The following is a 23,834-nucleotide window of genomic DNA, read 5'->3' on the forward strand; positions in this document are numbered from 1 at the left end:
ACTGCATCGGTCATAATCGGTGTTGGATCGGAAAAGTAACGGTAATAGATTTATTTTAAAAATACTGTTTTTCGCACTTTTTCAGTCTTTCTGACCCATATAAAATTCAAACGGTAAGAGATATCGACTCTACTCAATGACATTATCTCAAAACTAATCACTTTATTTTTTTCCTATCCTTCTGCATTAGTTCCCTATTCACCAAAAATACATAAAAAATAAGGTTTTCCTAACTTTGCAAAAAATTGGCCCTGGCAATTTCGTTCATTTTCGGAAATGTTTTGGACGTAGTCCAACTGAAACATTCCGTCTTTTAACACCTTTCACCAGAAAAATTGCCATTTGGAATTATTGAAGGTCAAATCTTAATTTTCACCCGATTTGTTCAATTAATTAATTAAAAGGTTAATGATTTTTGAAACCCTCTTGAACAATTTTCAACTTCAAGATGGTTTTGTGGTGATTTATAGACAAATTTAATTCGACAGTAATTTTATATGCACCAGAAAAATTTTCGAAAAGGAATATTAGGCAGCGCTCCTTTTCGGGAGTTAGAGCAGCTCGCAAAGCCTAGGACTCGGACGCTTTGCCACTTCTTTGCATGATTTTTGGGTGTATACCGGTTTACTAACGATTATATTGATTCGTGAATAACAAAAACATTCCGAAATCCAAAATTTCTTAAGAAAAGCGAATTTTGAAATGATCTGGCATGAGTAACAAGCATATGGATAAATGAAAATGTAAATTTGTGTAATTTCGGGTATATTATCGATTCACTACTAAAATAAAATATTCTTATTTTGTATGGGAGCTACCAGAAGAGGTGATAGAAGAGCGGGGTTGCTATGCATGAATAAAAAGTTTAAATCATAAATTGACCCTCAAATTTCATCAAGATCGCTTTAACCGTTCTTGCGTAATTTGTTGTCAAAACAGCGATTTTTCGGAAGGATAAAGGCTTTTCTCACAAGGATTCCCAGAATTTATGGTCCTGGTCCTGGGTCCCTGCAATTTTTTAATCTTATGTGGCGATTCCGGAACCAGTGCCCAAATAGTTTTGACCGTTTTGACCATTCTTCTTTTAAAATATTAAAAAAAATCCAAATATGACCAAATTGGTTAGGAAATTGAGCCTCATAGCTAATCTATTACCTTTAGATAGATAGATTTGGTTTTACCTTTGGAGAATATAATATTATGAATTTATCTAATGAATATTAGGAAAGACAAAAAATCATTATAAAAGAAAACAAATTTACAAGTAAAATAAATTTTCTTAACTATTCGATCTTTTTCATTTACTAACTTTTAACCGTTTGTCCTGAATATCCTCACTGGCCGAATAAATAGATACCTTTAACTTGAAATAATCCACACTTGTGATCTTAAAACATTAAAGCAATTTAATATCGTTGTTTAATTAAGTTTAACTGATGGTTGGAAGAGCGAAATGCAATTGCCATTTACTAAAAAAAGGTATGTGGGTTCTATTATTCGCAATCTTTAAAATGTATATTACTACTCTTTTTGATAAAAAAAAGTTTTTATTTCTTTAAAATGTTCCAAAGGGTTCAATTCTGAGAAGAGAATACTGAGAGAAATCCGAAAAAGTTAAAATAACATTCGGGAAATGTTAATTTTACTCTGCATTATTGATCCGAAATCGGTGTAAATATTATACTTTTTAGGTGTATTGTGGGTTAATTTTACACTTAAAAAGGTGTAAAATTAACATTAAAAAATGTTGATATATTTTTACACCTAAAAAGTGTTAAGGTTACGAGGAAAGAAAGTTAATCGCACCCCTTTTTTTTCAGTGAATGAACTCAAATAAATTGAAAGGCAGTCCCATAATTGAAAAATCACAGTTCTAATAGTATATTTCCACTCTTGAATAATTCCCCAAATTTTCTGATTCCTCAGGCATTCTCGATGCCTAACGCCTCGGCGTGCTTCTTGGCCTTTAGTCGGAGATCAGCTATGCTGGAGTTCTTGCTGTGAGCAGCCGCGATGGCGGCGATACTCAGGGGATACGACGAGGACAATCGGAAGAGCTCAGTGCTACTGGTCAGGCCTGAACTTGATCCTATCACCACAGCTCCCGTCATCGCTGCCGCATACTACAGGGACAAGAAGAGATTGTTAGATCCTTGAGACTTGTCCAGAAACATGAAAAGATTTTACTTGGTGAGCAGCTGTCATGAGAGCTGGATCGAAGGCGGAGAAGGCAGCTGAAGTCGTGAAATGAACAGTGTTGGAGGCTTGGGAAGCTGAAGAACCCGAGGAGCACCTGAGAGCTGGAAGATTTACATATGGAGCTACTCGACAGGGCTCAAGGGGTGTTGAAACCGGCGGACTCTGGCTCGCTAGCAGAATTCCTAGTACAAGGCAAAAAAAAAATGAATGAAAATTTTTAGGAATTACTTGGGTCCATTACTTTTCTTACTAGTCTTAATTTCTATTTTTTTTACACTTCTCTTAAATCGTAAATCTACTGCAAGTTGCTATCTAGACTTAGACAGATACATGTAAATTTATGAGCATAAAATATATCTGTTTTAGCCCTATTGCAATGGCCAGCATTGAAAAGCATTCAAAGCTTAAACCAATGAAAGAACGCTATAATACTTTAATATTTTAGGATTGGAAATTAAACTACGACGTTTAATCGCATTTATTAAATTACATGTGATTAAAAATTTCATCTCACACAATATTTTTGTACGACCGCGTTCTCTGATTGGCTACAGTTTTAAAATGACAAGAGCATTCAAAGCTCAAGCTTTAACCAATCAGATAACGCGGTGGGATTTAAATATTTTATTGAACTCAATAATAACCAAGTTAAAAAATGAATTAGGGCTAAAACTATACTAAAGAAAACTATGTTGGTAATTTGACATTTGTTTTTTACAGATTAATAGATAATACTTGTGAAAGAAAAAAAATTTAAGGAGCGCAGGTTGACGTTATAAAACATGCGTTCTAAGGGTTCTAAGTAATGATGATCACTGGATTTTACTCTACATTAAATCATTTCAAACACCGTTTATTTATATAGTGTAACTGTCTATGAAAATAATTCGTCACCTAGAATGTATATCAGCAAAGAGTAAGAAGGAAAATATTATCAAAATTGATGTCATGTAAAACTTTCGGCGAGTAAATACCTACATAAATTAGCATAACTTTTCGAGAAGCGAGAAATATGCAACTAAATACATTTCTATATCGGGCTTTTCGGAGATGTTGATATATTTTTACACCTAAAAAGTGTTAAAGTTATGACGAAAAAAAGTTAATCGCACCCTCTTTTTTTATAAGTGTAATATTATTTTTTGATTTTTATTACGTCTAGAAAAAAAGCTTTTTGCATAATTTTTCACTCTATTTACCATTGTACTTTATCAAGGATTAATTTCAATCTAAAAGTACCTCATGTTGAAAATCCATTTTGATGGAAAATTAATTAAACGAATGTGGTGCTTAGTGGCGTTGAACAAGACAACATTCAATTCATCAAGATGCTTGATTAAACATTACCACGATATTAATTATCCCATGGAGCTCTTCAAAATCCAAGAGTTTCTTAGAAAGTTAAGGAGAGCCGTCGGCAGTGAATTAAATTTATTTGTGGAAAGTGAGTCAAAAAAAATTGTTGGAAAGTTTGTAATTTGTTTGGGGGTAAAGAGAGTGGCCATGAAAGAATCTAAATCTAAATTCTAATGGAAAATAGCACCCATGGGGAATTAGGGCAATTTTCTTTTCCACTTTTTGAACAGATCCACCTGAATTTTTAATACAGAGATCTCTCTTATATCCCCATCGTACCATTCTGATCCCGGGACTTGAGGGAAGAGAGTGGTAAAAATTGCAAATTTGTTTCCTTCTCTAATTGAATTAATGCACGTAAAATTGAGCAACATACCTCTCCATCGTGCGATAATTGCAAATAGAGGCTGAAAGTGCTGTGGAAGTTACCCCCGGAGAGATTTAACCCACTCTCCCATCATCCACCGACATTCCCTGGGTGTGTAATTAATTAAGTGAAGATGTTTTTAATCCTGGGATAAGTTGAATGTTCAAGAGACGACATAGAGCCGAAGGGTGGACGTGATAAATGAATATTGAGCTTTTTGCACGTCCATAAAAATCCTCCAATGTAGATTATACCATCACCTTCCAAGGCTAGAGGGACAGAGGCAGTAAGAAGGGGCTTTACCTCCGCAGAAAGTGGGTGGTAATGGCAAAATAAATATTCTCTGCCACTAACATTTTCCGATTTTATTGAGCAACAACGAGAAACCTGATATGAATCCCTGCTCTTTGAGAAGCATCTTATTTGTAATGTCTAATACCATGTTTTGTGTTTCTACTAAATTTCTATTAAATTAATATAATTGAAAATTTATAGAATGCTGGAAATTGAATTATTTAATAAATTTACTATAATATTGTTTATATTGTCATCATTCAATTAACCTTAGACAATCTTTTTTTATAAGTAACAGTGACAAAGAAAAATTGCGTGTTCAACTATCCCAAAATTGAATACAGACAATTTAAATGAAAATTTAACGTAATTATACGTAATTATTTAACGTAAAAATAACGTAATTTTTATCTTATATGGTCATAGTTACTATTTATTGACATACGCAAATCAGAAGAGCAATTGTGATCGCCGTCACGCGTTGTATCGTGCGATTTAGCAGTACTTTTTATCATAGAAAGCTTCCCATCATATTGAAAATGTCAATCTTCGGTTTCGGCATTTATTTTCGGTTTTTCGGTTATTTTTTTTCGGTTTCGGTTTTTATTGAAAAAAGAACTTTTTCAATAAAAAATGAAATAATGTTGATTATTTTAATTATTTTAGGTATACCGTGAAAGATATCTTATGTAATGGGACTGATGATAGTAATATTGCAAGCAATTTTTCAATGCAGAAAATTTATTTTACAACCAAAAATAGACCTTTACAACGATTACTTAAAAAAAAAACTCGTTAAAATTTTCTATTTATATTCCCAAAAATAACAATAATTTTTGTATATTCAACTAAAAGGTTAAATATTCTAATGATAATAGTTAAAAATTCAACTGTGTGCTAAAAATAAACTTTTTGTTACGAAAATTGTTGGAATTATTACTAACTTGAGGAAAGGAAAAAGAATGAAATCGCTAAACAGCTAAATTGCATAAAAGGGTGTCTTTTAACGCCCCTACTGGTAAATAAATATTTAATTCACATCGTGGAGAATCGGTAATATTCGGACATCATTAGAGCGAAACTGAGCGTTATTTTTATCATACTGTGATAAAGAACGTGACGGCGATCACAATTGCTCTTCAGACTATAAGGGAGTATGTTTTACGTTATAATTAGGTAATCATTACAATTAAATTACTAAACGGTAAGTTTTACTTCATTCTATTTTTCATTATTCTTTTCGCTAACTAACAATGTTGTCACTAAATTATATTAACAATTATTATCACAAAACTCCTTCACTTGAATAATGATAATTCCCCAAAAGAGTTATAGAGACATTTAAATATCTGTATAATATTAATATTGTTAGGTCAAGTAAAAATACCTGAGCTCTTTTCGCAAGATTTCTTTAGTGAGCAATATCTCACAATATATAATTCACATCGGGTCATACTAAACTGTGTTTGGAAGGTAACAACACTCTTCAAAAAGGTCTTTGACAGTTTTGCGTTTGGTGAAGCCAATTGTATTTTACAGCTTTCCAAAAGATTTTTTTATCCCACTATATAGCTATAAGGTCTTATAATTGGCTTATAGAAGTACGATTAAAAGTACGATTTCGTTCTGATAAAATGAATCACAAAAATTCTTTGATGGTTATGAAGCCGATCAAACTTAACGGTCATCGTGACGTTGGTACTTCATCATGAACATTACAGCGCTAAATTTATTGTTATCAATTTAGTATAATTTGAATCATCCTGTAATCTTAGCATATAGACATTCAAATTACGCCTTCATGACCGAATGTTGTGCTTCTTGTCATGCAGTGTTACTTGGGTATATTTTTTGCAATTACAGTCAAAATGTGAACCGATATAGAAATAGATTTAAATCGGCAATAAACCAATAAATACAAAAAATGAAGAAGTGAAAAATTAAACTTAGGGGGAGGTGGGGCTACATTGTTATACGATTTTTTCGCATATTTCTAAATTAAGCTGAGTTTTAAGATGATGTAATATGGGTAGACAAAACAATTGTGGATCTAAATAAAATAATTTGAAGGCCTAGCTTCATTTAGAAATAGGCAAAAAAATCGTATAACAATGTAACCGCACAGTTCAAAGTAGCCCCACCTCCGCCTACGACCGCGATTTTTTCTCACACAGAAAAAAAAGTATTTCATAAAATTCTTCGTAAATTTTTGTGAATTTCCACTGCACTGGGGTTAAGTGCCTAGTATGAATTCGCAAACATTTACGAACAAATTTTTGAAAAAATGTTATCTGTGTAGTAGAATGATTAAAATGAATTAACAAACTCATGAGATAGGGTAAGTGTGCCAAATTTCGGCATAGTTGCATGCAAGAGCCAAAGTCTCAAGTTTGAAGTGTAATATTTTTAATACAAATTGATTTTTTTATTCCTTCTTCTTAAGGAGTGTTGTTTGGAACCTTGTAAACAGTTTACCGTCCTTATTTGCTCTAAAATAATTCCTAATATATTTTAGAATGAATAAAAATGTAGACATAGCCTTGGTGGTCTATTTCGGCCACCTTCATTCTCATAGATTTTTGCCTTTCGAGAATTCTCCCAATGCCTTTTTCACGTCATCTCGTTTGTCGAAGTTTTTGTTATTTTTTGCATTGTATAATCTCTAGAGCAGAGGCGTGCAAGAACCGTTGGAAACCGAATAAACGTCAAATGAAACATGTTTGTCAATGGTCAAAACGCTACTAGAACAAACTTATTTTGACGTTTATTCGGTTTCCAACGGTTCTTGTACACCTCTGCTCTAGAGTATGTAAATTTGAAGAATAAATTTGAGGAATTGAAATTTGAGGAATTGAAATTTGAGGAATATAAAAGGTGGCCGAAATTGCAAGCTGGCCGGAATTTGGCACACTTACCCTACATATTTATTTTTAAAAGCAATTTTTAGGATATATCCTCGAACTTACAATATCGAGCATTCTACGAAGTGTTATTCTTTCTTCATATTCATCAGAATAATCCACATATTAGCAGAAAATTCTTATTATTGACTTTATAAAATAGTGGGGGGCTGCTGTCAAGACACATGAAGGAAAAATAAATACAAATAAATACAAATAAATACATGAAATATTCAGTTAACCACAAAACGTAGTTAGTTAACAACCCCCATAGGGTAATATACATTCAGGCAGGTAATAAAATTTTAGTAAATTTGCACAATTAATAGAACAGACCGTTTAGATGTAATTGATATGTCTGATGGTCCTTTTGGAAATTAATTAACGAGGCTTCTGCGGTTGAGTGTTCTAGCACAAAATCCATCAATCGATTTGTCCTTCCTGTTTCTTTTTTTCCCTGAAGGATCCAGGGACTTTCCGTGATTTGCAGTGAGTTTAGTGTGTTTAGAATAAATTCGTTGAGCAAATAGTCAAGTTCCCCTCACTCGCCAAAACCATTTGAAGGGAGGATGAGCATAAAGTCTCTAATTTAATTACATGATTGCGTTACATTTGTAATCTGTTAAATTCACCCGCGTATGTGGATTTGGAATGGGGATGTGAAGGGACAAAGAGGAGGGTGGAAAAAAGCAGCAGGGACATTGGAAAGGAAAGATGGGTAAAAAATATAAATGTTTTCTTGTACGGACTCTTTTTCTTCCGAGAACATAATTGAATTTTGCAATTTTGTTGAACATTTTTTTTTTATCTTTCTAATATTATGACCGAATGCCAAATGCGAAACGCATCGTTATCCTTCCAATATTGTGCAATTTTGTACCGGAAAATTACCCCCAGACGGTAAGGGAAAAACCCTTGAGTTTCACTCTTATTTATTGGTCATAAAAAATAAATGTTAGGCAAATGAAAATGCGTCTCAATGGTCTCAAAATCATTTTACCACTTCTTCATCTCGATACCCAGGAAAAGTGGCAAGGACTATAAATTTAGTCACGAATGCGTTTCTCTCTCTCTCTCCATTTCTCTCCCAAGTTATTAGATTAGGAAGAGATTGTACTTAATGTAAATTTACTACTTGATTGCTCAAACTCCATCTCACGAAGGTTGTATATACCAAAGAAAAAAAGGACAAAAAAAAACGTCCACCATTTGTGTCTCCAGCCAATTGATAATCCCATTTGATTGTGAATATTACACAGTGGAAATTGTATTTGAACGAAAAATAAACACAATTTAATAAAAGGCAATTTAAATGTTGGGGTTTATCCTGTGCAAGCCCGGAACGCAGTTTTAACGAGAAGGATGGTGGTGTGTAAAAAAATTGAAAAATTGAATTTCAATTTTATACAATATTGTCGGCAATCGATGGAAAGGGACAGGGAAAAACACCATGCAATGAATTTTCTGCTAAATTTATCATAATTGCTCAGATACACAAAATTTATGGGACTTATTCAATTGGCAATGTTGGAAAAAAATATGGGCAAATCAAATATTATGTTTCATCAAATTTTTAAGCATTTCACAAAAAAAAATACGACCAGTAAAAAGGTTATCAAGGGAAATATCAATATTTTATTTGTTGTTTAATAAAAAACATGGCAATCATCTTAAACTTGAATTTTAAATTAGAAATTGTATTCTATTTCTATACGATATAACAGGGACATAATTATTTGCCACAGTATACTTTGAGTAGAATATCTTCAAATCCTTCCTCTTAAATTTTTCACTTTTGGTTTTTTTTACAATAAAAAAAGCAATGAAAAATGTAAAGTAAAAAGCTGTTTCACTGAAAATAAACTTGTGGCTAGAGTTATGTTCCTGTAAGTTCAAATGAGCGATATGATAAATTATTATAAACAGAATTGATTTATAAATTAATGAAATTATTGATAAATTTATTTATTAATTCGGCATCAATATTATTAATTTATTATTCATATCTATGACAATTTCATTTCAACCCTTTGTGGAAGAATAGACTATCAATCAGAAAGAAAATATTTTTTGATACTTATAATTTTTCAAACCGAAGAAACTAACTGAATTTATTTTTTTATTGCTGATTTGTTTTTTGCCTCTAGAAGAAATTTGAGTATTTTTTTCCTGAGAATGACCAACGTCTTCAATGGATTAAAAGTTAAAATTTCTAGTATTTTTATTAAAAAGAAAACTATGTTTTCGTTTTTTTTTACAATGCTATTGCAATTTTCGATTTTTCCGCAATAATAAATTTATCTTTCCTTTCAAGTGAATTTTCTATAATTTCAGGAAATATGGCAGTACTTCTTAAAATATTCTCAAACAATAACCTTAATGCTATTTATTAAATATTTTGAAATAAAAAACATACAATTCTTACCTTTATGCATTTGATTTTCATGTTTTCGGCATTTAGCACGACGGTTTTGAAACCACACCTAAAAGAAACATCGAAGCCGGAAAATTCATTAGTTTAATTCTTATGACACTTTCTAAAACAAAAAAGCAATAAATAACACTTTTTTACGTAAAATTCTTCATAAATGTTTGTAAATTCCTGCACAGAAAAAAATATTTTCTAAAATTGTTCCTAAATGTTTATGAATTCTTGCTAAGAACTTACGAAGTAATTTACACTAACTTCGCAAAAGCTTTTTACATTTTCACAAAAATTGTTCGTAACTTGAGCACTTGACGAGCATTTTTCATTACTTTACAAACATATAAGGTAAAGTACCCTTACTCGACCGGGTTCCTCTATTCGACAGGTGGGTCAATTTTTGAATATTTGATGGTGAATTTCATCAATTTCTATGAATTTGTCACTGATTCGTATTATTTAAAGAATAATTGACCTATTAATGTTAGATCATACACAAAATATTATAGCAAATATAATTAAATTGAATAAATAAATCTACCGGTCAAATAGAGGAACCGGTCGAATACAGGGTACTTTACCTTATTCGTAAATTTCTGTTACTCTTGTAATATTTTACGAACAAATGACATTTCTGTGTGTTTTACGAACATTTACAAACATATATTTTATAAAAACAAAAAATTTTTGTCAATTGATCATATTACGAACAATGGCCCCAATTTTGAGACCAAAATCAAGATCAAAATTTCAAGCTGTCAAATATTTCCAAAATCAAGATTTCGTATTCTGACGGGAAGTATTTATGGAACTTAAAATGTCTTAGCTAAGAACCAAGATTTCAAGACTTTTCACACTTTTAGCGAAACGTCACTTCTTACAAATATCTTCATTTCTCTGTTGAATTTGTCGAAATTGCGTCATATAAATTAGGAAAATTAACTTTAGGACGTATTAAAGAATAAATGAGAGGCTATAAACGGGAGTACAGGAAGTGCAAACCAAGCTTGTGACCTGTGATAAACCAAGAAATGCTTATGCAAGATGTGATATTTTTTCAGGTATCCTCAGGGTGGTGTACTTCGATATGTACATCTAGAAATACGTACCATTTCGATTAGATTACAAGATTTAATTACAGTATTTTTCGAAGTAATTCTCTTTTTGTACCTTCTCTTATAGAAATATTTCTCATCAATAGTCATTTCCGTATGAAACTCTTCAAATTGTTAGTATCTTGAAAATTCCAAGCACCTCCGAGAGGTACTTGGAATTATTCAAGAAAACAAGAAATTTGACATCTTGAAATCTTAAAATATTGGTTCCAGAATTGCTAATCTTGATATCCACACGGGTTGTGTCTTGGGTTTCAAGATTCCAAGCCATTTGACATCTTGATCTTGATTTTTTGATTTTAGAATATCAAAATCTTGAAATTTTCTTGATCTTGATCTCAGAATTGAGGCCAGTTTGTGACAAGGTACAAACTTTTACGAACTTTTTTGTGAATTAATACGATTTCCAAGCGTAAGGCCACAGAAGGAATTCACAAACATTTATAAAGAATATTACGAAATATATGTTTCTTCGAAAAAATGATTTACAGATACAGAGTGATCGAAATAACGAAAATTCTAGCCCTTTACAGATTTTCCTTCACGGTTATAAATAAAATCATATTTACGAAATTCCATGAAAAGAAAAAAAATGAACAGATTAGTTTTTCGAATAGCAACTACTGATTTTTTACTGCTCGAACTCCACGGAAAGAGCAGTATATAATCCCTCGATTTTTTGATACCCCCTCCCAAATTTCCGCCTTACACCCCCCGGAGACCACTTTTGTTAACAAATCTCCACGTTTCAGTCGATTTCTGAGAAATGTTGTCACGCTGTTTGTCCGCCTGTCCGTTCGGCTGTCGCCAGTTCTAGAGGTCAAGCGGTTAGAGATAACGATTTGGGACCTTCGCGGGACCCCCCCATAAGTCGACCCCCATAAGGATCGTTAAAATGGCCCTCATTTTGCCCCAGCCCTCCCCTCCCCTCGAAAACCATGTTTTTTTAGATTGCTCGAAAACGCGTCGTGCGATTTTTTTTTCATTTTTGAATATGTTTTAGAGATTACCCAGGCGAACATTTCGCCCTTAGATTAAAATATCGTTAAATCATTCCTAATAACGGTTTTTCCGGAAATTCCTCTATAATGGCTTAGAGATCAAACCGTAAGAGATATTGACTTCTGGTCTTTAATGACCCCTCCTTTCCTATTTATATTCTCAAAAGTTGAATTATGTAGGTTTGTTTCCAAGAAGTCTTTGGATCTGATTTCGATTTCAGTCTAAATATTTTGTCAATTTGTACCTATTATCGTCCTCAAATTTGAGTTTTCATGCTCAAAGTTAAACAAGTTCAGAGAGTTTATTTCTAAACCGATTTAATAAGGATTGGTTTTATTTAAGAGGCTTGAAGTTCGAATTACAATTGTAATATATTAATTCAGACCAGTAATTGAACAAAGTATCAATAAATGGCCTTAAGATGTTAGGTTACAAAGACTAAAAACATGCTAACGTACGTTTTAATGTTTTTTTCAACATAATAAAAAGTTTATTTAATTAAAGCTCTTCAACACACAAAGGTACAACATTCAAACTATATTATCTAAAAAATTTTATTAAATAATGTTAAAAATTTAGCTTGTAACTTGATTTTTGGAGATGTGTTTACAATAAATTTACTTTTCAGTGGACAGATTGAAGATTATAGAGTAGATTAATGTAAAGTAAAAAAAAGGAAATATTTCCTGTTAACGCACGAAATAAACTTATTATGAAAGTGGTTGAACAGACTTCTGTTCGCTTGGTACGTAATCCCAAGAAGTTTTGTGTTTGTGCACAGAGAGCGACAATCAGAACAAATGATTCACAATCCACAATTTTAACCCAAATAGAGACAGGAAAAAAATCCTGCCTCCACCCAGGCCTGGGTTGGGTGCCTGGGTGGAGGCAGAAATAAACTTGTACTTGCACGAAGCATTTTTGGAAAAATGAAATTTGGATTTTTGGGAGTGTTTTATACAAAAATTTATAATTAGGCTTTCAATATTCAACTTTGTAATAAAATTCTTCATTTTTCCAATCCAGAATCAGAACATTTACTGGCTGTAAGTACAGATTTGTTTTTCAAATTTGTCAATTCAAAATTTCCAAAGAGTTACAAATGAGTCTTAGCAAAATTTTCAGGAAACTTCTTTCTTAATTGTTTTAGCGCTAAACTTAATGGGTCCAACAGTGGAGCACTCTCTTAGATGCAAGTGTTCCAAGTTCTAATCCTTTTCTTTTGGAATTTAAGATGTTCTAATTGCATTAAGTGAGCTTCACTGTACTTGATTCCCCAAGGCATGGAACTGACCATTCCATTCCTGGATAATGCATGTTCTGAGCTTCCCTTGCGGGAAGGCCTAGCTCATCTCTGAAATGTTATTCCGATATTAAGCAGCGTCTCTTTGATTTCTAGAAGTACAATCTTTCTTCGCCAAAAATCTCTCTTGTAATTTCCAAAACTACTCATCTAGTTCCTGGAGCATGAGGAAATGTCGAATGGTCGAAATGGAAATTTATGATTGGACGCTAATAGGGAAAATGAAGATTTGTTGAACATAAGTGTCCACTGAGAGTGTCCATAAGTGGCTCGAATGTGGACATCGGTAGCCAATTGTCAATTGCTTTTTGGGGTGACGATCGTGGCGATAAATTCAGTTTTGGGTGACACAGAGTGACGTGATTTATTGCCTTGGCGCCACTTTTGCCTCCAAACTGTCTCGTATTTGTCTTTTCCAACGTTGTCTTTGGGAAGACCTTTCTGGGATTTTAAGTTTTTGCAGAAGTTGGTGGTGAGAAATATTGTCACCTCTCTCTCATTCTAGAGAATATGCCCAAAAAAAAGGAGACACATGGCACTATGTCAACCCTCCTGTTAGAACTTTTCCAAACACCCAAAACGACGATGCAATAAAAATTTAAAAGCCAACAAAACCCCCAAACAAGATTTCCACTTAACTAAATTAAGATTTGCGCTATCAATCACGACAAGAAGGGCTAACATCCAGAGAGGATGGTGTCAAGGAAACCCTTGCGCAACTCTGACTCCGACACCCTCCTCAAGAACAACACAACTTTCAGCCCCTTCTTGTGCTCCCATAAATGAGATTTAATCGTTTCGCCGATTGCTCTCAAATAGACATTTATTTCCACTAATTGATTGGATAGATGTTCGCCTGTAATAAATGACGTTGTTCACTTTCTTGGCGCGGGGAAATCATGATTCAACCATTCTTAACTAAATTTGTGGCTATACCTTTTTGCAAAAAAAAAATAATAATCCAGAGACTCTCATCATTAATCAACTGCCCCAAAGAAGTTATGATGGAAATTCAATTATTACCTGAACACGAGCCTCACTGAGTCCCAGACGCTGACTCAATTCTTCGCGCATGAAGGCGTCCGGATAGTGCGTCTCTTCGAAGAGACGCTCCAGTTCATTGAGCTGTTCCAGCGTGAAATTCGTTCGCGAGCGACGCTGTTTGTTGCTACTTCCAGAACTTGAGGCCACGTTCGTTGAGCCACCGCTGGCTGGAGGTGTGGGAGATGAACTACCATATCTATTTGTGTCACGATCTCCGGCTGAAGTCTCTTGTTTGTCTGGAAAATTGATTCAAATGGAAAGAGATAAAGGGATTCCGAAATGCCCTCTTGAATGTAAAATCACTCTGTAAGTACTAAATTCGGCTAAGTTTTAAAAATACAAGAACCTCTATCTGAAAGTTTTTCATTTAAAAAGAAGTAATAAGGAAATAACAAGAATTTTTAACTTGGTTCTTTAGTTTTTATCCACTTTAAATTTTGCAATAATTTAAAAAAAAATCTTTAGAGAAGCTAAATAGGTTTGAGTATGGGTCATACCTAAAAATATATGGAAAGGAGGATTTGTAGGAAGTTGGAATGTAATTACACAAGTTGGATGTTCTAGTTTATCTTCGATGGAATACAGAATATAGGGCAAACTCCGATTAAATCAAAGTAATATACATAGTGCCAGACTTATCAGACTAATAAAACACTTCTTTTTATAAATCTTTTTCAGAATAAATCTTTTGCTGGATAGTTCATAACCCCTCTTAGGTTACAATGTTTAAAATTTGCAAAAAATACCACATATTTAGAAGTAAAATACAAGAAATAAAATGAAAATTGAAATAAAGAACTTATATTTATAAGTTAATTAAAGAAACTGATAGATATTCAACAAAATAGGAATAATAATTAATTAAGAAAAAGAACAACTAATTATAATTATTTAAAAAAAAAAAAGACAAGAAAGTGAATTAAGACTTTCGACGGAATTGTCGTTATTGAAAATAGAATTTATACTGCTCGAACTCTACAGAGTTGTATATTTCGACCCCTTCCCCTTTAAGGAGTCGAATTGTGGTAGAATTTTGGAAATCTGAAGTTACGAGCGAGTTTAGTTACGCTGTTTATCCGTCCGAGCGTTATCACGCCTAGAGCACAACCGTTTAGAAATAGAAACTTCGGACTTTGTGGGGACCCTCCATTAGTAGATCTTGAGACCATTAGCATGACCCTATAATTTTCCCACACCAAACCATGTTTTCTGGGACTATTCAAAAACACGTCGTGCTATATTTTTTAAGCTCAGGATATTTTCCAAATATTACCTTAGGCGAATATTTCGTTCTTAAACGAAAATACCGTTAAATGATTCCTAATAATGATTTATTAAGATCAAAATGTTTAAGATACTCTAGAGAGCGCAATTCTCAACCGAATTTTGTCACTTTTGGACATGTTGGAAAAGTCTTGGAATTCCTGAAACGCCTGAACCGATTGCAATTTGTTAAGAATCGTTAACTTGTAACTAATTTATAACCGATTTGGGATTTATAACCGATTGGGTGGTCCGATACTTCAGGATTGAAACGGGATCCAGAAGGCCTTAAATACTTCTGGTTCATTTAGGAATATAGTCCATTGCAGATTAATGGCACAGCAATTGTGAACTATACCAAATCCTAGAAGCCAAGATTTATAATCGATAACTAATTTTTATCCGAAACTCAATTAAATAACTCCTAATTTTATGATTTAAAAGGACATGATCCCAGGCTTTGTCGTTTCCTGGGTTTCCTGCATATTTGTCAAGTCTAGAGGTCTAACGATAAGATATCTAGGGTCTCTAAGAGGTCGATCGATGAATTGGTTCCGATGTGCACTTACAGTTTGAACAATCTCTATCAACCTATTCTCTTTGGTTTCCCTTTATTAATGATTTTAGTTTTTGCTTGGCGACTTCTCCAATGGTGGGATCTCTTTGGGGCCTTCAGCCTTTTCTCGATTGAGCCTTATTGAACTTCCTGTTTACTGTTACAGATTCCCATAGTGTAAGTGGGGAACTTTTAAAATTGTATTTTTTTCTCCAATTTTTAAATGCATCTGAGCCTCATCACGAAGTAATTTAACTTCACAATCATTTTGTTGAATTAAATTATATCACGACAAGGCTCAATTCCATTTAAAAATACGAGAGAAAGCCCAATTTCAAAGGTTCTCCAATTCAAAAGTGCCCCAAAGTCTTCACTTCTCCCTAAATCATTATTAATGATTTTCAGTTTATTCATTCTAATATTTTATTGCCGATTTTTATTCACAAGAAATAGATCAGTGGTATAGAAAATAATGTATTCGAGCATAAAAATGTGCTCTGTGTATCAAATCTCAATAATTAACTACATCAATTTCCGACTCATCAAAAGAATCTCAACAAAAAGGCATCTTCCCCTTGAATAAAAAGCGGAATCGACATTTTTTCAATTGACTTGATGTACAAATTTCTGAAAAGGTGTGAACCCTTCTTGGGAATTATCCCCTTTGTGTGCCAAATGAACTAAAAAAGGGTGAGTAATTCCGACCCTTTATTTCATGCAAAAGCCACATGCTGACATTGTCTGTATGTTCCTCATGTTTACGCGGTTGAAAATTCTTCAAGAGAGAGGGTCGACTCGACATTTTACCACTTGCATAGTTTAATAGTCAAGTGTGTAAAATATATTTTGATTTAGTCCCGAGTAATTTGATTAAGTTGAATCACATTCCCCTGTGTGCAAATTGTCACGGAAAAAGAGATGAGAAGGGTTCATAGGGACATTTTACTGAAGAAATATTGATGCAGGGTGAATTGAATGTGATAAGAGGTGGATTTAATATTTCGCCTTTCATCGGGAATATATGTTGGAAAAACTGTTTTTGTAGAAAGAAAAAGGAAGTAATCAATTAAAATACAAAAAGACGTATTTTAGTGTTATTTATTCTTTTTTTTTAGAATTCTATCTCCCTGATAATATTGAATTTGAATGCTCGAAAATTCAATCTAAATCACACACCACAATCACATAAACTTCCAGCAGAAATCCCATGAGAACAACCCTCGGGGGTTTGGTCTGACTATACGGAAAATTGTTTGATGAAATATATATCACATCATCATAATTTATGGGTCATGAAAATTTGCAGGAAAAAAATGCAATAAAATCTAACATCCACAGAACGGATTTTTGTTTCAATTTTTATTTATTTATTTATTTTAAATTTAAGAATAAAAACTGATATATTGAAAAGTATTGGGAAAATCAATAAATACAACATTTATATGTACGGTGCAATTTATTGAGCAAACTCTAGCGCAATTGTATTTGAGTTTCAATTTGTATCAATTTTCAAAAAAATATTAGAAGATAAAATCGATTTATTTCATTGGTTTGAACGAACATAGATTTTATTATACGATTTATCGTGATTGAATATAATGCAAAAGCATATACTGAATTTCGTAAAATTTTCCTGTTGGATTTATGATATTAGTTGTGTTATTGAATTAATTTAAATGTTTAGTTTAGGTTAGCAAATAATTTTCAACAAAATAAAGGCCTAATTAATACCACTATTCATCGGTTTTTATATTTTGAAAAAGTATTAATTTGCCAAATTTCTGGGCAATTTTGTTTTTATTTTGAATATTCTGAAGTGAGGAAAAACTCGCTATACGATAAACAAAAGCAAGATTTACAAAAAAGACATCAATATTTCGGTTCATCTCGTTTTAGAATCATTTGGAAGTGGGATAATTTAATTATATTGTTTTTTGAAAATGATTTCAGTTATTAGAAATTTTTTTCCTGCTAAACACGTTCCATAATATCGACAGGGGTGATAAATACTTATTTTTAAAGAAAAGGAATCTCATTTCAAGTTTTGCTTCAGAACTACCCTACTAGTATTTAAAGCAAAATGCTAAATTCCTCCAATTTTTCAAAAATAATAAAATCGGGTTATTTCGAATTATTTCCAATTTTTCAATTTTTAAATTTCCACACTTCACTGTTTCAAATGGTCATAGTGAAAATTAGGACTATACTAAATAGAAGAAAAACAACTAAAAAGAAAAGCTAGAAGAAAAAGAACAACACTACTTCGTGTTCTAAAACAGTAAAGAAATTTCAAAATTCCAAATTGGAAATGTTTCAAAATAATCCAATTCTATCTCATGTAGATTATGGCCTTGCTACGGAAGCCTTAACGTACGCTAAATATAATTCCTGGGTATAATAAAAAAAATTATTTATTTTTTTTTAATTATTAGATGTGCAAAAACCCAAAAATGTACCTATTTAACCCTTTAACGACGAGACAGTTTTTACGGACTGAAAATCAACAATAAAAATTAAACTGGAAAACATAATCAATGATAAGTCTTACATCTAAGCTTGGAAAGTCCAACAGAGTCTGATTCGGTGTATTTTGTGTAGGTATTTTGTGCGTCTATGAACGATAGGGACAAAAATAGCCCAAAAATTTGAGTAATTTTTTTATAAATACCAATAAATTATATTTTTCGTTTTAATGAAAAATAATTACGTATGAGTATTGTAGTTTTTATTGCCAAAAGGATTTTGCTTAAAAAATATTAGAAGTATAAAAAATAAATAAAATCAATTATGAATTTGAGAATTTAAAAATTCGACATTTTTGAGCATAAATATTTACTACATAGCAAATAGCTAGAGACTTGCAAAAAATATTCTAGATTCTTTCAACCTTCTACTTTATAATTATGTACAGACATGAGAAAAAATTAACTTTAGGTAGTCAGGAAAAATTATTTTCTTTATAGGACACCGGTGTTCCAATCGTCCTTAAAGGGTTAAACTAAAACAAGAATCTTGGGTTAAATTTTTTTTACCTCGTTATAAATTAGGTTAATTCTTGTCATTTTTTAACTCTAATAATGTTTCATAATTTCGAAATGTTACACTCTATAAATTTCAAGACTAAAAGGTTCTTGCAAAATTGTAAATTATTTCTCTGATTATAATTTATTTTATTTAGAGGAAAGCACGCAACCTTCGGACGCCTCTAGCTTCGGACATTTTTTTTCTATGTTTTTAATGGATTTCATTCATAACTCTTTTCTGGATATTTAAGGCATTGAACCAGCTATTAAAACACAATATTATAAAGGGCCAAATTAATTTAAAAACATATTGAAAAAAATGAATTATTCGAAGCTTGAGTTTTCCGAAGGTAGCGCGCTTCCCCTTATAATGTGATTGTATTATTTTACAATATTTGAAATATGAGTAATTTACTTCTATTTTTAGTGTGTTTTTTTACTTTTCCGTATTTTTTGAAGTTTCAAATAGATTTCGAATAAGATTCATCTTTAAAAGGACAAAACTGTTTTAATCAACCTAGTAATCCAGTATCCAGTGAATAATGCTCAAACTTTTCCTCTTAAAAAGTTATTGAAGTGTTATACTTATGCTTAATATATTACCAATGAATAAAGTAAATGACAAAAATGTTGATAAATCGACGTATTTACCCTGTCTCAATTTTTAAAGACATTTTTTGCTGTTTTCATAAACACTTGTTTCAATTCAAAGACTAAAAAGGAGACAGACGAGGAATTTAGAAAGTTAGAGGGTTAGATAATTTGTTTTTAGTGTCATATTCTTAGATTTGTGCTGATTACGATCTTGAACTTAATCTTAAAGTTCAAATTCACGACTTCTGTGTTACAATTTCAAAACAGAAAAATTTAAAAAGACTATTGGATTTAGAATGGTAGAAAAAAAATAATCATTAATTTCTTAGAATACAGTGTACTTATCATAATCGAAATCGAAGTTAAACCTATTGTCTGAGGATCGTATAAAGCGGTCTAACGCCTTAGGCACACTTACGATTTGAGCAGAGAAACGGCTTTACGTAATTATAATCAAAGTAATGATATGAATAAATTCCCATCAGTTTTCCACTAACAAAAGCGGTCTTCAGATTAGAGGTTTAACCCAGTTTCTGAAGGTCTCGATATCCTAAATATCAACCAATTTTATTGTTTTATCAGAATGTAATAGATCAGTTGTCCCTAATAATCCAATTCTAAGTTATTTTTTTTTCTAAAACATCTTCATTGATAAGAATTTAGAAGAATTAAGCCATATGGCTAAGACTTAGGTCTGAAGTCCGTAAAGTCGTATAAGTCGAGAGACGGATTATTCAGAAACTGATAGAAATGTAATCGAATGATTATTTTGTTTATAATTACGTTAAACCGCCTCTCGGCATAAGTCGTAAGCGTGTTTAGGGCACAAGCTTTATTCAAATAGTTCAGTTTCTCTAATTGTTAAATATGCAAATTTATTAAACAAACTTTAACTTAATATTGTATATTAAAGGCACTTAACTTAGAGACAGTCTGCAGACCGTTCAATACAATCTATATCACGGTAAGCAATCATAGTGCGAAATACCTCCAGTTTGGAAAGAGATATTTTCATTTTTTTTTTCTTTTAAAGAAAGAACTTTTATATACAATTTTTGATTCTATTTTTTGGAGGAAAGAACGGTCGTAAATTGGCAGGGGGTAACATTAGTTCTGAAAAATGCGACCGGTTTTAGTGTAATTTTTTTTCCTGTTTTCGTACACATTTCACGAGATATCTCCAAAACTTCGTAGGTTGCCAAGTTGGGGTTTTTGGTTGCCTATTCGTTATTAAATAGGCTTTTATTTTGTATTTGTATTTTTTGCTAATTCATTCTACAATTACAGAAAACAGCTAATAAACTCAAAATTTTTTTCGGCACGCTAGAAACACATGGGAAACATAGGAAACATAGAAAACCCTGTAAATTGGTATAAAACTTTTTTTTTGTTTATTTTGTTTATTTTTTCCAAAACTGCTTATTATAATGCCAAGTTTTGATAAGTTTAATATCGCTTTTTGAAAAATATTTTTTATTTCTGGCAATCAAGAAATATTGGGAAATCTTCAAGAACTTCTCAGAAATAGGGAAAGTGCCCATGATTTGTACATTCCTAAACTTCGTAATAACTAGTTTTTTCTTATGTTTCTGAATAAATGTGACTCTGCAATATATTTTAAAAACTTGGCACTTTTCCCCTAGTTTTTAAAATGTGGGGTCAATGAGTTACATTTATTCAGAAACATAGGAAAAGTTTTTAAGTTAGTCATTTACAAAGGAGTTCCATAAAATACTATGGCTGAGTTTGGATTCCATTTGAGGACATGTGATTTCAAATAAGGAATTATTTTTAAATTTTAAAATCTCCTCTAATTGAATATCAACCATATAAGGTGAGATTCTTAACGATCTCACCTATTTTTAGAGAGATTTTTTAGAGAGAATAAGAAGAAGTTGAAAATTGTCAAAAAGGATCAAAAGGAGACAAAAGTTAGTTAATTCATTCTGTTTAATTTAAAGTCAACTAACTTGTTGACAATGAGAGTGCTATTTTTATCTTCATTTTGTCAATATTAGACAAAAGAGGTCGGGAGTTGTGAAATAGAATCAAAAATTGGTTTAGGGAGTGTGTCAACCAAGTTGTTGACTAAAAGTGACCAACTTTTGGTGAAAAAAGTGATTAGGCGTCAAAACTAACCAACTTTTTGACGCTTTTCCTTTACGTGTTGTCTCTTTTGGACTACCAAAGTTATGGCCTCTACACACTAGGGAAATTTATGTCCATATTGAAGCAAATTCCCTCCGCTTGCGTAGGAAAAACTCTTCAATATGGACATAATTTTCTCTAGTGTGTAGAGGCCATTACTTCTTCTTATTCTATATTCTATATGAATAAAACAAATAATAACAAAAATTTACTTGTGTCAGATAAATTTCATTTAATTTGTGATAATGCCTTTGAAGTCTTGTTTGTATAAAAAAAAATAGTATCCACTTCATTTATTTTCCTTAAAGATATGACCGCCTTTTAGAACAATTTTAAATGAAAACTTATCAAACTACTCGAGAAAACTTTGGATAAAGTGGGGTAATTTAAATTTTTTTTTCTAATTTGGAATTTTGAGATTTCCTCACTGATTTAGGTGGGAAAAGAGCAGAAAAAGACCAGTAGGCGAATTCTGTAACGATATGACAATGTCATATGACAAATTTTCATAGCAAATTCTCGAATGACCATTGCAAGGAGTTCCATTAAGCTCTTTATACGTGACGTGAACTTCATTTTTGATTATTTTTCCGAATTTACCATATATAAATATTTTTAAATTTGTCATATGACATTGTCATACTATTACAGAATTTCCCTACAGGGACAAAAAGCAAGAACGAAAAGAACAGCATTTCGTCATTTCTTTTTGTTTTGCTCATCTTAAACTAAATTGGAGATGATTGTAAATTATTTCTTTTTACCGTATTTCGAATTGATAGATACTAACCTGGTTTAACGTTCTGGAAGTTTTTCAATTTTCCTGAATTTTTGGCACTCAAATCTCCTCCTGATTTCACACAAACGTCCGTTGGTGGTTTGTTCTGTCCATTCTCGAGGGAACACTTGAGATTGAGCACTCCATCCGTGTCCATGTCACTCTCCTGCTTCTTCGGTTCTGGAATGCACAAGATCACTGTCAAATCCCTGGAAGATCAGATCAGGGAGTGTGAAGCACAATCCAGAGGCTTACCTTGAAGATTTGGGAGAGTCTTGGAGACTTCTGTGTCGGAAATCAACCAATTTTTCGTTGTAAGAAAACTACTCATCTTGTTCTTTTTAATCAACGACACAGGGATATCCTTGTCATCAACTGAACAGACACTATTGGAGATATCCATTATTGTTTTCTTCTGGAGCACTTTGGCTGGCGATTGTGGGATGAATTTACTGTCTTCTGTGTCTGATTGCGAATCAATCACATCAACATCAACAGTTTCTTCATCCGACGCACTTTCAGCACTGAAACCATTGGCTTCATTGTCACTGGGACGTGTTTCACTGACCACTTTCATAGTGGTCTGAATGTCCAGAACACCATTGTTATTGTACTCAAAGGACTTGGTCACAAAATCCGCCAGTTGTTCCATTTTTACGCTATACAAGGACTTACAAGGAGAGGAAAGAATATCCAAAAGAGTCTGGTTTTGGCGGAAGTGAAAATTCAATTAATTGTTGGGGAATCACAATCACCGTTCACATCCCGTCGGATCGTCGAGACACTTTAGTGGGCAATCAGACCGTCATTAGGACCAAAGAGCACCCAGAGAGGTGAGAGAGCAAAGGACTTGTGATGATGAGAATGAACTTTATGGCATAGTCCAATCGCTACAATCACACATAATCGCCAAAATTGTACCCTTCTCCATAGAATCCCACTTCAGGGATGGATTCATCCCTGCTAGCATCCCCTACATCACACACAGCCATCTCTGCTAGCAAATTCCACCAGTTCATCCCTGTCCCGTGGAAAATCACCCCGACTTTCCCGGAACAGCGCATGGCATTCTCCCAGAAGCGTCTCATTGGTTCTCAGCCACCATTCCGATGGGTGGAGCATTGGATATCTCCCGAATGGGGGAATACTGTCCGATTCTTGAGCTATTTTTAGTCTCAAATAACACTTTAGGAGTCACTTTCGGGTATCATTTGCACTTAATACACACAGTTGCACAAATATCACCCACAATGTTGGAACTTTTTTTTTAATGAATCATAATCATTATTGCTGAGATATTTATCCTCAGCATCAAGCTGAAAGATCAATAAGCTCGTCGTCCTAGTGTCTGGCACATGAAAAATTCATCATGATTCGAGATGAAAATTTACAAGCCAATTTTACCTACATTTACTTTTACAACGCTCAAATGGAAGTTATTTAAGTGATAGTTCTTGAAATATACTT

General features: G+C 32.6%; 1 protein-coding gene across 1 annotated transcript; it reads right to left on the reverse strand.

Annotated features, from left to right (window-relative positions):
• Nucleotides 1–1,860: 1,860 nt before the first annotated feature.
• Nucleotides 1,861–23,763, reverse strand: LOC129807632 (retinal homeobox protein Rx3-like). The gene is made up of 6 exons (XM_055857026.1): nucleotides 22,623–23,763; nucleotides 22,380–22,547; nucleotides 13,985–14,241; nucleotides 9,542–9,599; nucleotides 2,188–2,381; nucleotides 1,861–2,123 (listed from the first exon to the last, which is right to left on the reverse strand). Exons 1-6 carry the CDS (start codon nucleotides 23,017–23,019, stop codon nucleotides 1,923–1,925), a joined length of 1,275 nt encoding a protein of 424 aa, XP_055713001.1. The 5' UTR covers nucleotides 23,020–23,763; the 3' UTR covers nucleotides 1,861–1,922.
• Nucleotides 23,764–23,834: the final 71 nt, after the last annotated feature.

This window comes from Phlebotomus papatasi, chromosome 3 (assembly GCF_024763615.1).
Source record: "Phlebotomus papatasi isolate M1 chromosome 3, Ppap_2.1, whole genome shotgun sequence".
NCBI classification, from domain to species: Eukaryota; Metazoa; Arthropoda; class Insecta; order Diptera; family Psychodidae; genus Phlebotomus; species Phlebotomus papatasi.

Excerpts from the sequence above, each read along its gene's own strand:
- LOC129807632 (XM_055857026.1), bottom strand. The coding sequence starts at position 23,019 with ATGGAACAACTGGCGGATTTTGTGACCAAGTCCTTTGAGTACAATAAC. Across the intron at positions 22,548-22,622 it reads GACTCTCCCAAATCTTCAAG|AACCGAAGAAGCAGGAGAGT; the intron begins GTAAGCCTCTGG and ends TGTGCATTCCAG. Across the intron at positions 2,124-2,187 it reads TCATGACAGCTGCTCACCAA|TATGCGGCAGCGATGACGGG; the intron begins GTAAAATCTTTT and ends TTGTCCCTGTAG.